The sequence below is a fragment of the Salmo salar genome, chromosome 06 (genome assembly GCF_965601325.2).
Source record: "Salmo salar chromosome 06, fSalSal1, whole genome shotgun sequence".
Classification (NCBI taxonomy): domain Eukaryota; kingdom Metazoa; phylum Chordata; class Actinopteri; order Salmoniformes; family Salmonidae; genus Salmo; species Salmo salar.
Genome location: NC_138296.1, coordinates 43,543,640 through 43,558,521, shown reverse-complemented (window position 1 = coordinate 43,558,521; position 14,882 = coordinate 43,543,640). Strand labels below are relative to the sequence as shown.

The 14,882-nt window shown below is 43.4% G+C and overlaps 2 protein-coding genes across 4 annotated transcripts; both read left to right on the top strand.

Moving 5' to 3' along the window:
* Positions 1-4,553: 4,553 nt before the first annotated feature.
* On the top strand, positions 4,554-6,365 carry LOC106607309 (uncharacterized). Of its 2 annotated transcripts, none has more exons than XM_014204146.3 (3): positions 4,554-4,738; positions 5,072-5,185; positions 5,694-6,365. In XM_014204146.3, the coding sequence occupies exons 1-3, from the start codon at positions 4,569-4,571 to the stop codon at positions 6,121-6,123; spliced, it is 714 nt and encodes a 237-aa protein (XP_014059621.1). In that variant the 5' UTR covers positions 4,554-4,568; the 3' UTR covers positions 6,124-6,365. The 2 variants fall into 2 exon arrangements, with proteins under 2 accessions (XP_014059621.1, XP_014059622.1); XM_014204147.3 differs by having other exon boundaries at positions 4,608-4,738; positions 5,046-5,185.
* A 683-nt stretch (positions 6,366-7,048) lies between these two features.
* LOC106607311 (DELTA-stichotoxin-Hcr4a) lies at positions 7,049-9,074 on the top strand. Of its 2 annotated transcripts, none has more exons than XM_014204149.3 (3): positions 7,049-7,184; positions 7,980-8,116; positions 8,209-9,074. In XM_014204149.3, exons 2-3 carry the CDS (start codon positions 8,013-8,015, stop codon positions 8,654-8,656), a joined length of 552 nt encoding a protein of 183 aa, XP_014059624.1. In that variant the 5' UTR covers positions 7,049-7,184; positions 7,980-8,012; the 3' UTR covers positions 8,657-9,074. The 2 variants fall into 2 exon arrangements, with proteins under 2 accessions (XP_014059624.1, XP_014059625.1); XM_014204150.3 differs by having other exon boundaries at positions 7,063-7,184; positions 7,966-8,116.
* The last annotated feature ends 5,808 nt before the right edge of the window (positions 9,075-14,882 follow it).

The window sequence follows — 14,882 nt, the reverse complement described above, 5'->3', positions numbered from 1 at the left end:
TGAAGTATAGACACTTGAGTTGCCTAACCCATTCACAGGATTGGTTAACTCTTGAGGTTCCTATGGTATTTTAGTTTTTATGCACCATATTGCTTGAACAAAATTACAAATACATTTAATCTTGATGTTCTGGTGCCTTTCGGGCAATTTAAAGTATTGACTGGAGAATTATTTGTCGAGGAATGTAACTGTTCTTCTGGATGATGTTTAATTTGTGCTACCCATGACTGTGTTTTTGTATTTTAATGTATGTACAGTGAGGGAAAAAAGGTATTTGATCCCCTGCTGATTTTGTACATTTTCCCACTGACAAAGAAATGATCAGTCTATAATTTTAATGCTAGGTTTAAATGAACAGTGAGAGACAGAATAACAACAAAAGAATCCAGAAAAACGCATGTCAAAAATGTTATAAATTGATTTGCATTTTAATGAGGGAAATAAGTATTTGACTCCCTCTCAATCAGAAAGATTTCTGGCTCCCAGGTGTCTTTTATACAGGGAACGAGCTGAGATTAGGAGCACACTCTTAAAGGGAGTGCTCCTAATCTCAGCTTGTTACCTGTATAAAAGACACCTGTCCATAGAAGCAAACAGTCAATCAGATTCCAAGCTCTCCGCCATGGCCAAGACCAAAGAGCTTTCCAAGGATGTCAGGGACAAGATTGTAGACCTACACAAGGCTGGAATGGGCTACAAGACCATCGCCAAGCAGCTTGGTGAGAAGGTGACAACAGTTGGTGCCATTATTCGCAAATGTAAGAAACATAAAAGAACTGTCAATCTCCCTCGGCCTGGGGCTCCATGCAAGATCTCACCTTGTGGAGTTGCAATGATCATAAGAACAGTGAGGAATCAGCCCAGAACTACACGGGAGGATCTTGTCAATAATCTCAAGGCATCTGGGACCATAGTCACCAAGAAAACAATTGGTAACACACTACGCCGTGAAGGACTGAAATCATGCAGCGCCCTGCTCAATAAAGCACATATACATGCCCGTCTGAAGTTTGCCAATGAACATCTGAATGATTCAGAGGACAACTGGGTGAGTGTTGTGGTCAGTGTTGTGGTCAGATGAGACCAAAATGGAGCTCTTTGGCATCAACTCAACTCGCCGTGTTTGGAGGAGGAGGAATGCTGCCTATGACCCCAAGAACACCATCCCCACCGTCAAACATGGAGGTGGAAACATGGAGGTGGGCAAACGTACAAAATCAGCAGGGGATCAAATACTTTTTTCCCTCACTGTATGCATATATACAGTACCAGTCAAGAGTTTGGACACACCTACTCATTCAAGGGTTTTTCTTTATTTTTACTATTTTCTACATTGTAGACTTCAAAACTATGAAATAACAGATATGGAATCCTGTAGTAACCAAAAAAGTGTTAAACAAATCTAAATATATTTTATATTTGAGATACTTCAAAGTAGCCACCCTCTGCTTTGATGACAGCTTTGCACACTCTTGGCATTCTCTCAACCAGCTTCACCTGTAATGCGTTTCCAACAGTCTTGAAGGAGTTCCCACATATGCTGAGCACATGTTGGCTGCTTTCCTTCATTCTGCGGTCCAACTCATCCCAAACCATTTCAATTGGGTTGAGGTCGGGTGATTGTGGAGGCCAGGTCATCTGATGCAGCACTCTGTCACTCTCCTTCTTGGTCAGATAGCCCTTACACAGCCAGGAGGTGTGTTGGATCATTGCCCTGTTGAAAAACAAATGATAGTCCCCACTAAGCGCAAAACAGATGAGATGGTGTATCGCTGCAGAATGCGGTGGTAGCCATGCTGGTTAAGTGTGCCTTGAATTCTAAATAAATCACTGACAGTGTCACCAGCAAAGCACCCCCACACCATCACACCACCTCCTCCATGCTTCACGGTGGGAACCACACACGCGGAGATCATCCGTTCACCTACTCTGCGTCTCACAAAGACACAGTGGTTGGAACCAAAATGTTCACATTTGGACTCAGACCAATGGACAGATTATAAAAAAAGGAAATGCCTGACAAACTAGTCTGACATTCCAGATATACTATAGATGGATGTGACTGATGGTATCAGTCTTGGATATGGTGCATCAGGGATGGGGTAAGATACAAGTTTGGCATAGACAGCAAACGATGTCTGGAAACCAGCAGACAGTGAGTCAGGAGTCCGAGTGCTTCAGTCACCCTCTCTGTCTCCCTCTCTCGCTGTCTGCCTCTTTCTCTCTCTTTGTTCTTTATTTCACTCTTATTTTTATCTATCCTGATGCCTAGTTACTTTACCCTGCCTTCTAGTATATATCTACCTCAAATACCTCATACCCCTGCACATTGAACTGGTACTGGTACTCCCTGTATATAGCTCCACATTGATCTGGTACTGGTACTCCCTGAATATAGCTCCACATTGATCTGGTCCTGGTACTCCCTGTATATAGCTCAACATTGATCTGGTACTGGTACTCCCTACATATAGCTCCATTCTTGTGTACTTTATTTAATTCCTTTTCTGTTATTATCTTATTTTTCAACTCTGCATTGTTGGGAAAGGCTCATAAGCAAGCATTTCTCAGTAAAGTCTACACCAGTTGTATTCAGCGCATGTGACAAATAAAATGTGAATTGATCTCTCCCTCCCTCCCTCCCTCCCTCCCCCCTCCCTCCCTCCCTCCCTCCCCCTCCCTCCCTCCCTCCCTCCCTCCCCTCCCTCCCTCCCTCCCCCCTCCCTCCCTCCCCCCAATCTATATTTTATTCCCAACGTGTGTAATGTGCAATGTGTAGAACATTCCATAGCAATTTGCCATCAACCAAGCAGAGCACGTGATTGTCTTTCATCAAAGATTGATATACAGTAGGTGTGTTAGGTCAATAAGAAATGGTTCTATATACAGAACAACAACATTTCCAAAACTTTGAGCTTCATTGCAGGAGTAATAATCGTGTAATATGCAGTTCTTCAGTCACGGATGAACTCCAACGACAAAGATAAAAGACAATCAAGGCGTAAACTATAACAATTACTGTGACCGACTATTGGATTTTCACTGCATCTTGTCGAATGTTTATTGTGTGATCAGCTCTTATCCGGTTGTGGTTTTTAGTTTTGGGTGTGTAAGTTTAAAGAGGACTTTGAATGTAAATAGTATGACTAATATGATTAGGTTGAGATTTTTGATTAACATATCCCACTTACACAAACACAATTACCAAGATGCATTTAACATTCTGACTCATTCATACAGAAAGAATGCCTTATTCTTGTCCTTATGGCTGAAGGTTGCTGTGTGTCCTGTGTTCACAGCAGTGGAAGCTGCTGAGGGGAGGATGGATAGTAATAATGGCTGGAATGGAGCAAATGGAATGGCATTAAACACCTGGAAACCATGTGTTTGTGGTATTTGATACCATTCCACCAATTCCGCTTCAGCCTTTACCACAAGCCCGTCCTCCCCAATTAAGGTGCCACCAACCTCCTGTGATTCACAGTTACTGTTATTGACCATAACATGAAATTCAGAGGAAATTACTGTACTGTAAAGTACTATATAAAATCTGTGCAGGAATAAATGTTCATTTCTGATATTGAAAGGTCAAAGGGGTAGGTGTGGTTTATTGTCAAAATACAACACAGAAGCAGCGGTGCATTTCTGAAAGCATTGCGACCTTGGTAAAGCAAGTTCCGTTTGTCCATAAGGCTGACCATTCAAACTGTAAATGCATGTTTGGCGCCATCTGGTGAAGTCTGAAATCTGGCAGCACTGTTACCGCAGTCAGCAACGGTCCAATTACACCAGCACATCTCACAGCATTTAGTGTGTCCCAAATGGCACCTTACTCCATTTATAGTGCCCTACTTTTGACCAGGGCCCATAGGGATCTGGTCAAAAGTAGTTCACTATATAGGGAATAGGCTGCCATTTGGGATGCATGCAACCTTAGATAATTACATGGGTTTCCAAAGCACACATTTGTAGCTCTTGTTCATTCAGTTGTAATTCCCAGCCACCAATAACCAACAGACGTTCTGGACATCCAGTATCCACTGGGTTTCTCAATTAACGCTGAGTAATTATTGCCCCACTCAGTTTTTACAATTAAAGAAGGGTGTGTTTCTTTTTCCATTGACAAGTGTGAGTGAGGGAGAGGTTTGTGAAGCTGGGGTGTGTCCAAGGATGTGTCACAATGTATTGCTGTGATAGGGTGGTACCTGGCTGTGAGGAATTTGTTACAGGTCGGTACATGCATATGTACAGATGCAGAACCCACATCTTTCCCAGACCTGCAGTGACAGCAGCAGCAATGTTTTCAATTTGTTCTCCCTCATCATGTCAGAGCACAAAACACAGTACTACGGAATGTGCTATGAGTATTGTAGCGCTGGCTGTATGGATAGCATTTATTACAACAGTCTCATTGGCACAAATCCCTTACACTTTATTTTTCATCTAAAATATCTCCCATAGTATTTGATGTAATAGAACTAGCAGTAGCCAGTAGAACACCAGCAAATACAGGAAAAGTGAAAACTATTACATTGGTATGCAGTGTTTCCTGTTCTTCGTTCAAAAGTATGCCTCATTTTCTGTGTTCCGTGCCACACCTGTGTTTGTGCACGAACACGCAAAAGTGTAATCGGAGTAGGTGTGACTTCAGCCAATTCCTCCTCTCCTCCACCAGTCTGGGGAAACACGAATCTACTCTCCTCTACCTGACACAACTGGAGTTTTCTGCACTTAGAAGGTGAATATCTTTACATTGTCTTCATCATAATTCACATCTTCTGCCTGCTACAATATTTAGCAAGCGATGCATTTGGGATCAGAACGGTTTGTTTGCTACCTTGCCTAGACTTTTAGAAACATGCATCTGCCTGCAAACCGTTCTGAGGTTCGAGTTTGAAAGGGAAAATTAAAGAGATTTTTAATGAATGTTATTTTGATTGTGTTGGCAAAGCTACTCTCATGAGAGAAATATTATGTATTCAGCTGTCATTATCTTTACACTCCAGACGTACTCTGTTTCCACACATCTAAATACCACTGGACAGCTTTTTTCCCTCTCTAACTCACTCAGACCAGCCAAGATGCCAGAGAACGCAGAGGCCGTTTCAGCCACTCTAACCACCAACAGGAACTGTACTATAGAGCTCACCAATGTCACCACTGGTTACTGTCTCATCAACCCCAAGTATGTTGGCATTCAATACTCTAATCTCCTTACATTACATACAGTATACCACTCTGGAAAATAAATTAATTAGCCAAATAACAAACCAGCTGTACATCGCCAGATTGTTTGTTACTTTTCGGTGGAATTTCTCAGAGTAAATATATTTTATGACAGGCTTCTCTTGGATGGGTGGTTTTCATGTGTAACGTGGCTTTGAGTACATCCACCTATCCATCATGAAGTGACACAATGTGGCTCATTGCACACTGCATGCTGGCTCACTCTGTGTTGCTTACGAATCCATAGCAGCACTCACACTCCATCTATCAGCACAGAGTGGCTGGACAGAAAGAAAGGAACAGTGAAATGACTAAAAGTAGAGGGACGGTGATCGTAGAAGTTAAAAAGTGTATTTTCACACAACTTTAAGTCCAGTTATAAGGTTTAGCATTTGATCAGCAACATGAATGTTCAGATAATTCATTTGAACTTTAATGACACCCCATTCCCATTACTAACCCCCCAGGGTGTATATGTATAGTGGTTACTGCTACCACCCACCCCAGCCCACCGTCCGTACCCCCAAGACAGAGGTGTGCTCCTTCATCATGGATGACGACACAGCCACGGGCGCCGTGGGGGTCCTGACCTACGACCTTTTCCACATTCAGAGCCGCGTGTGCTCAGAACGCATGGCCATCATGTTCTCCGTGCCGTACGACTACAACTACTACAAGAACTGGCTGGGGGTCGGCGTCTTCGAGGTGGCACGCGCCTGCGACAAGCAACTGTACAACCACATGTACAAGGAGAAGGACTTCAGCAAGTTTGTCCGATCAGAGGCCAGTGGGTCAGGGTTGGAGTACAAGGCCCAACACGTAGACCTGAGGGCCACCATGTCCACTGTTGGGAAGTCCATCATTAAGGTGGAGCTCTATGATAAAATGGGGCACTAATAAGGGTAGACAAGCTGGTAGCTGAGTCATTTTACCCACAGCAGGAAAAGAGTTTATATTTATACATAATCATGTACTAAATATAATAATGAACGAATCAACTAACTTAGGTGGTTAATGTTATCCAATTAATAAATATTTATCAACTGGAAGATATTACTGTCTAATTGTTCACAATACTTGATTCAGTGTCTTTTTCTGCACCTGTACATGTTTGTTTTAATAAAACATTTAACAATGAATTGGTGTAAGATGTTTTAGTGATAACCTTTAACATGTACTTGCATACCTGATCTACTGAACAGTTTCATGTATCATTAATATTTGCCATTAAGAATAAATGATTGTACATTGAATTCAGATTCCTAGAACTGTCAGTTTGTAATGAATCACAGAGACACTTTATACTAGCCAAAATACAATAATCCCATGTGATTCAGTGACTATTGGCTCAGAATTGATCATTATCCTGTCAGGATTTATATGGTTATTGGTCTCTTGCCTTGTCCGTCGTCCTGTAGAACTGCACCATATAAGAGATGACCGTAGCTTCAGGGGTGCATGTATTTACTTGTTCAGCTTATTCAGTGCCTCTGTTGCACAATGCCATTGCAACGAATTACCCAATTCCTCCAAGTCAGTCAAGCATCCAGTCACACACAATCTATCATGAGAAACGGAGTATGCTGCAGAGTGACTGCTCCCTGCTTACATAATGGGCCTTTATCCACCAGGAACCATCTATTGTTCTGGTCTGCCAGCTCCAACCCAGATTAGGGTGTGGTACGAACTCGTTCCCACAGAGCTAGACAACATCATGTTGGCTATAGACATTATACTGTACTTTAGTATGAGCCCCAAGATGTAATGGTGGCAGTGTGTGTGGGAGGAGGGTGTTTTTTGTTGGGGGGGGGGGGGGGGGGGGGGGGGGTTCTGAGGGTGTTTGACAGAGTACTGAAACTGTTTCCTGGTTTGAAAAAAAACGGTCCCTCCTTTCAGGTGCGTTTTTACTAAACTAAACTCTAGAGCTGAGAGAACACGCTGAGAGAAGTCTTTTACAGGTAAGATATTACTCATTTTCATGACCACAATGAGTTTTACTGGAATAAGTATAACTAGAGGTTATATAGAAATTGTAAGGGTGACAGTATTCCACCTACATTTGATCACTTTCCATGATCTATTTTTTAACACAAATCTTATTTCCATTTGGTTCTCCCCCCGGTAACCATTGGTATGATGACAGTTTATAGATGCATTATTGGGCATATGTGAATCTATTAGTGCAGTTTACATGTGAGACATCCGTTTGATTTGTAACCGTTTCCCTGCAAATGAAAGTGGAGATGATTTTCTCCAGGTTTCCCCTCTCTAAACTGGTTATTGCACGGTTACTTAGTAGTGTAATTAAAGAGCCAGGCTTCCTAATGAGCCGAGCAGAGTGAGCAGCCGTTCTGTTATTGTTGAGAACTGCCTTGAAATCTTCCTTATTACACACAGGCTCTCAGGCTTTTCTTTCATCTCCCGTTCTAAACTGGCTGTTTAATACCTGTGTGTGTCGTGTGTCAATCAGGCAAACAGAGGAGAAGAAATTGCTGTTGAAATTTGAAAAGACTGTTCTCTACTGTATTTGATTCTGAGAAAAACCTATTGACACTGAGCAGGGCATGTCGTAACAAAGAGGGAAGGGTTTCAGAGGGACACTTACAGTAACTGTATTCCACAGTATATTTTTGGACGGAATTGGATCAGATATGAATACAGATCCTCTTGGCATTCCAGGGGGTCAACCACAAATATATTTCTGCATAGCAGTCTAACTGAAAGGCTTAACCCTGCTAGTCTCTGTATTATAGAAATAAAGAGGTACATATCAGAACCACTCCAAAATGGCAGAGTCAGCCGAGGCCGTGGTAGCTAACCTGAGCAGCAGGAGGAATGTCACAATTGAGATCACCAATCTCACAAACAACTACTGTCTCATAAACCCAAAGTGAGTACACACCTTACCAAACTATTGTTATTGTCACACTGTACATTCAAGGAAATGTTGAGAGCATAACGTTGTGCGTGTGTCCTCACTAGGGTATTCCTGGAGAGTGGGGATACCTACCACCCTCCCCAACCCACAGTGCGGCCCCTAAAGACCGAAGTCTGCACATTCAGCAAATCAAGCGCCAAGGCAACGGGCAGCTATGGCGTTCTGACCTACGACCTCTTTGAGAGGTCCCGGAACGACTACATCGAGACGGTGGCCCTCATGTTCGGTGTGCCCTGGGACTACAACATCTACAAGAACTGGTTCGCCGTGGGCATCTTCAACAAGGGCCGAGCCTGTGATGTGTCACTGTATAAAGAGATGTACAACGAAAAGAACCAGAAAGGTTTCATAAGAGAAGAAGCCAATGGCTCAGGGATCAGCTATGAAGGGAACCACCTGGACATCAAGGCCACCATGTCCCCCATGGGCAGGGCCATCATGAAGGTAGAGGTATGGGACAAGCTGTTCACTCCCAGCCAGCAGGCCCACTAAGGGGAACCTCCAGCCTCCACCCTCTCCACCAGCACTACAGTATACCTCTGCTGTGTCGTACCTCTGTAACCAATCCATCCACCAATAGATATTACTATCCTGCCGTACTGCTACTGTTTGTATGTTTTGTTGCTGACATGTCTGAATTTCAAGACATCACCTTTCAGTAAATCTGCTTAAGATCAGTTTAGTTTGCTTACGAATCCAGGCAGAAGCGATATCCGCTCTTTTCTGTAGAAGTCACTGTTCTGTTCATCTCTCAGTTGCATCCTCTTTCAACTGGCATCTTCTCTAGAAATGTAAATCAAACAATGACTCACCAGAGGACGAGGGTGCATAGCTTACCTAACAACACATGGCTCTGTATCTTCTTATGGCAATACTAGTCTATGGAATAAATGTTGTTTTGCTAAAGCTATTTGTGTATGATAAGTTTCTCTCTATTGATTGAGCCTGGAAATATTATGCAACACTGCCCCTGAAGGAAAATTATACTGGCCTTTAATAGGATAGCTGTGACGTTCGTCGTTAAAGGTAGACCAAGGCGCAGCGTGAGTTGGGTTCATCATACTTTATTTTAAATGTGAACCAGCAAAAACAATAAACAATACAACGAACAAAAAGCTAGGCGTGCAAACACATGCAACACCAAGACAAGATCCCACAACTGACTGTGGGGGAAAAAGGGCTGCCTAAGTATGACTCCCAATCAGAGACAACGAATGACAGCTGCCTCTGATTGGAAACCATACTCGGCCAATTAAAGAAAAACCAACATAGACATACAACACATAGAATGCCCACCCCATGTCACACCCTGACCTAACCAAACAGAGAAAAACGGCTCTCTCAGGTCAGGGCGTGACAATAGCTAATACTGATATGAAGTCTTCAACTTCTGAATAACATTATGCATTGCATACCATGCAGGTTATGTGCAATGGTGGAAAGTACTCAATTGTCATACTTGAGTAAAAGTAAAGATAGCTTAATAGAAAATGATTCAAGTAAAAGTGAAAGTCACCCAGTAAAATACTACTTGAGTAAAAGTCTAAAAGTATTTGGTTTTAAATATACTTAAGTATCAAACGTAAATGGAATTGCTAAAATGTACTTAAGTATCGAAAGTAAAAGTATAAATCATTTCAAATTCTTTATTTTCAGCAAACCAGATGGGGCAATTTTCTTGTTTATTTATTGACGGACAGCCAGGAGCACACTCCAACACTCAGACATAATTTACAAACAAAGCATTTGTGTTTAGTGAGTCCGCCAGATCAGAGACAGTAGGGATAACCTGGGATGTCCTCTTGATAAGTGTGTGAATTGGACCATTTGTGACCCGATTCAGGAGATTCAGGAAACTAGGCGAGTCACAAGTCATGACTTCACAGGAGAGCCGTTTGAACTTAAAAAATAATGTTTTATCAAAATGTGTTTTTTGGCAGAAATGCCTTCTGGAACATGTGAACTTTTATGTGCCTTAATAACAAACTTGTATGCCATCTGTAAATACGAATACAATTGTTACGAACCTTGTTGGTTAAGCCACAGAAATGTTTCCCTGTCTAAATGTAACGAGTACTTTTTGGTGTCAGGTAAAATGTATGGAGTAAAAAGTACATTATTTTCTTTAGGAATGTAGTGATGAGTGCAAGATGAGTGACTCACAGAGTTGCGGTGAGTCAATGGCCATGCCTGGCACACCCTATTCCACCACAATATGCTTTCCTAAAGTGTTTCAAGGCGTAATGCACAGTTTGCATTATAGTAACCCTTGAGAAGCACAACCACGTCAATATTAAACCTCTATTGAAAACAAATGTAGCATTTGAAAGGCTCTTCAGAGGAACAGTAGGCCTGCCGACTGCTTCGAGGGCCTGGCGGAGGAGATGACAGCCAGTGAATAGGAAGTCTATTCCCCCTAACAGCTATCATTCACTAAATACCAACACAGAGAAGAAACCACTATCACTCCTACTTACAGTCTAATTCTAATTCCCTAGCCCTATAGGCAGAGGCATGGGTATTTCTCAAAAAGCTATCAGACCATCAACAATACTGCACCAGCCCCACAATGGGAGTGACTTACACACATCGAGTACACACTTATTATGCTAATAGTACTGCTACGATTGGAGGGATGCAATCATTAACCTTGTGAAAATGAGGGTACTGCTAGGAGAGAGCGCTGCAGAAGCTCTTAAATCACATCCCAGCCAGATGTTATTGCGTTTCTAACAGCAAATCCATTTACAATTCCAAGTCGGCATTTCTAACTCTGTTTCTCCCCGCGCAGTAGATTCATTCTGCTTTAGCTGCATTAACTGGTTACCGCCACAAAGAGGCCCTGATCAAAGGTTTCTCTTCCCGCTGTAGCATTTACATAATATAGAAGCATAAACTAGCTCTATTTAGGCTCAATCTCAGAAGCATTGTTGAGTGGTGCATTGAAACAGCGACAGGCACTGCCGCCTATAACAGATGGGGCCACTCGGCAGCGCTAAGCAGGGCTTTTTGTCTGTTACATCTTTGAAAGAGGATAAACTCCCTCACTCCTTTCACATTCTCCCTCTTTCAATCTCCCACATGTATTCACTCATACACCTGCATATACTTATGCATGCTTTCATGTATTGTGTTGTATGTGATTGTGTTTTGTGTGGGTGCAGGCGTGCGTGACTACATTCGTGAGTCTGTTCGTGTGTGTGTGTGTGTGTGTGTGTGTGTGTGTGTGTGTGTGTGTGTGTGTGTGTGTGTGTGTGTGTGTGTGTGTGTGTGTGTGTGTGTGTGTGTGTGTGTGGCCAGTGTGTGTGTGTGTGTGGCCAGTGTGTGTGCATAGACTCATACAATAAGCTTGGCATTTAGTATATTTCCTCAAAAACAGCCAAAGCACAACAACATATACATAAGCCAGTAGTATCACAGGAGTCATTTGGTAGTCAGCTAAAGTCCCTGCTGATTTCCCGTACTTTTACCCTTTGATTTGAGGAGAATCGGTTGATTAGAGCTGAGCATTCTCCTGTCACTGGTGTTACACATAACACTGGCAAGATAATAATGCACCTTCACCTGCTAAAACATTCCATGGCCTGAACTAACTTATCCTAGTGCTCTGTATTACTGTAAAGTGCTGAGAGCCATCTTTATCTGCTTTCAAAGACTGCCACCTAGAGGCTGTTCCAGGTAATGACTCACACTGCATTACAACAGAACACTAGGGAGCATTTATCTAACTAATACCAGGCACAATATATAGAGGTACATCTAACTTGATGGTTAGCTGCCATTGAACAAAAATGAGGAGAAAATAGCAGGAGAAAGTTCTGGAAAAATCCCAAATGTCAGCACAACGAACCAACATCTCATGATAACAGATTTCAAAGGACACAATATCCTCAAGACAGCCTTCATCAGAGAGGAGGAGGACTGATGTCGTACTGAGAGTCAAGGGGTTAGAGTTGAGAGGCCAGCTCACCCAATGTCTCCTCCCTTCAGCAGCCTGCGGTCTTGATGTCCAGCCGGGCCTGGTACTCCTGGGAGCTGCGCTCTGTGTCTGCCATGATCTGGGGCAGCCGGCTCTCCAGACCTGTCACTGACGCCTGTAGGCTCATCATCATAGCTCCGTAGCAAGCTTCCATCTCCGCAAGGTTCCCCTCCGTAGAGCATTCTACAAGGGCAGGGCCACAGACACACAGTGAGAACTGAGCTAACTCTGATTCTTCATTCCTTTTTGGTTAGGTCTGACTTGGACACTTTTTTTCTGGAGGTCATTTTGCATTTTATTTTCCAAATAGATGTATGTTCAATCCCTACAGCAGACAAGTAAGGGGGCAAGGGTTGTGATGTCTTTAGCTGAAGTGATCCTTGGAACTGTAAAAATCATTTGTGGCTTGTTTTTCTGAGTAACATGATGCATGATGTAAATCATAGGGTCCAAACTGAGAGTTATAATGTGATAGGTAAATGAGAAACTAAAGTGCTTCTATCTATCCAAGAAGTTCTAAGTCTGCCGTGCTGGGTGTGCCACCTTACCATGGAACTCTACATCGGTTGTGTTGGGAATGCCACTTTACCACGGAGTGGGGACACTGCAGCTCCAGTTCCAGGTCTCTGCCGGTGGACTGGCCGCTCTTCAGCTCTACACTGGTGGTCTGCAGGACCTCAGTACTGGAGCTCACCTCCTGCTGCACCACTTCAGCCTGTGGGAACCAACACACACAGGTCAAAATCATTAACTCATGAATAAACGTTTCATCGGTATAAGACATATATCAAATATATGATGTGAAAACATAATAATAAAAAAGCCACAGAAGTATTCATTATTGAGCATCGATACTGTTATTTCTTGAATAGAAATAATAATCTTGAAATGTTATGTATTCAGATCCCTGTAGTCATACACTATGGCTGCATCCCAAATGCACCCTATTCCCTACATAGTGCACTACTTTTTACCAGAGCACTACGGGCCCTGGTCAAAAGTAGTGCACCCTACAGGAATAGCGTGCGATTTGGGACGCAATCTATGTCTGTGTGTTTGTCCCCTTGCCTTGTTCTTGAACCAGGCCTCGGTCTCTCTACGGCTCTTTGACACCAAGCCCTGGTACTGCTCTCTGATCTCAGTGATGACAGTGTTCAAGCCCTGGGCCGGGGGGCCGCGTCCACCACCACCAGCACCTGACCACTCATCGGGTCACGGAACCACATGGTCTTCTAGGAAACAACAACAACATCAACAACAACATTACAGTAGTATCAGCATAGGAGTTGACAAGACAGCACAGACAGATCTGGGACCAGGCTACCCTACAGTACTACGAGACCCACCTTCTTATGGTTCTTCTTGAGGTAAACCACCTCCTCCTTCAGGTCCTCCAGCTGCATCTCCAGGTCGCTCCTGGCCAGGGACATCTCCCCCAGCATCGTCTTCAGCCCCCGATGTCAGCCTCCACAGACTGGCGCAGGTCAAACTCACTCTCAAACCTTGTGGTTGACACTTAGTTTGGACTCCAGTTGATCAAATTATACTATAAATATATATCTATGATATCTGACTTTTCAGCAATTGTAATGCAATGGAATAATGTTGTTTTATTCATTCCTGAAATATTCAGATCAATCTTGAGTAAAAAGGGTAACTAATTGCTAATGGCTTATATGTCAGACTCAGTGGATTCTGAAGCCAGTTTGGTGTTATCCACCGGTAGGGCCAATTCAGCCACCACAGTGCTGGTTGCCAGGAACTTCACACAGAGAAAAGTATCAGGTTTCAGGTTAGATTATCTCACGGCACTGGAGACACCTTTCAATTTCATCATTAAATAGTTTGGCATGACGCCAATGTTATTTTGCATACGTCACAACATGTAAGGAATGCATCAGCGCTCAGTAAATGCAGAAACGAATTGCAGATACTCTAGTTAATCCTGTGCATTGTAAAAGTCTTGGCTGGTGGCTGCTGTAACCTGGGAGTTTAATGAATAAAGGCGACCAGCACTACACAAATTATATTCATGCCATGTACAGTAACACAACAAAATCTATCAGTATTTGTGAGTTTTCTCCATCTTAATTCATGCATGTTTTGGCCATGATAGTAAACCTACAAGGAACATACCTTGGAGCGGTGCTCGTCGATGGGTGCTGATGTCCCTGGTGTCGACCTTGACGTGGCTGAGCCCCCGCTCCCTGAACTGCAGCTCTGGCTTGGTGTTGGCCTCGTCCCCGTACCCCCGGTCCCTGTGTACACACTTCCAGACCTCCCGGAAATCATGGACATGCCCATATCAGAGCATGAGGAGTTGAAGCTCCCGATGGAGGCTCCTGTGCATAGCCCGACTCCAATGCTAGAGAAGCTGCTGCCGCGATTGGAGAATGTGGCCATGATGACTTCAAAGAGCGCAAGAAGCATGGTCTCTGGTGGAAGATGCACTGCAAGCGGGGTGCAGTTGTGGTCTCTCTGTGAAACACTGTTATTAATGGGCATTTGGAATGTGCTGACTTGGGTCTGCCTTAAGCGATCTCTGTATTTTCATGCACAGGGTCTCTCTCTCTCACACACACACACTCACACACTCACACTCACACACTCATACACACACTCTCTCTCTCTCTCTCTCTCTCTCTCTCTCTCTCTCTCTCTCTCTCTCTCTCTCTCTCTCTCTCTCTCTCTCTCTCTCTCTCTCTCAGACATACACTCTGACCCTGCTGGGAGTATCTT

Coding starts and splice junctions, on each gene's coding strand:
- LOC106607311 (XM_014204149.3), top strand. CDS start 8,013: ATGGCAGAGTCAGCCGAGGCCGTGGTAGCTAACCTGAGCAGCAGGAGG. Junction 8,117..8,208: donor TACTGTCTCATAAACCCAAA/GTGAGTACACAC, acceptor TGTCCTCACTAG/GGTATTCCTGGAGAGTGGGG.
- LOC106607309 (XM_014204146.3), top strand. CDS start 4,569: ATGCCTCATTTTCTGTGTTCCGTGCCACACCTGTGTTTGTGCACGAAC. Junction 4,739..5,071: donor GAGTTTTCTGCACTTAGAAG/GTGAATATCTTT, acceptor TAACTCACTCAG/ACCAGCCAAGATGCCAGAGA. Junction 5,186..5,693: donor TACTGTCTCATCAACCCCAA/GTATGTTGGCAT, acceptor CTAACCCCCCAG/GGTGTATATGTATAGTGGTT.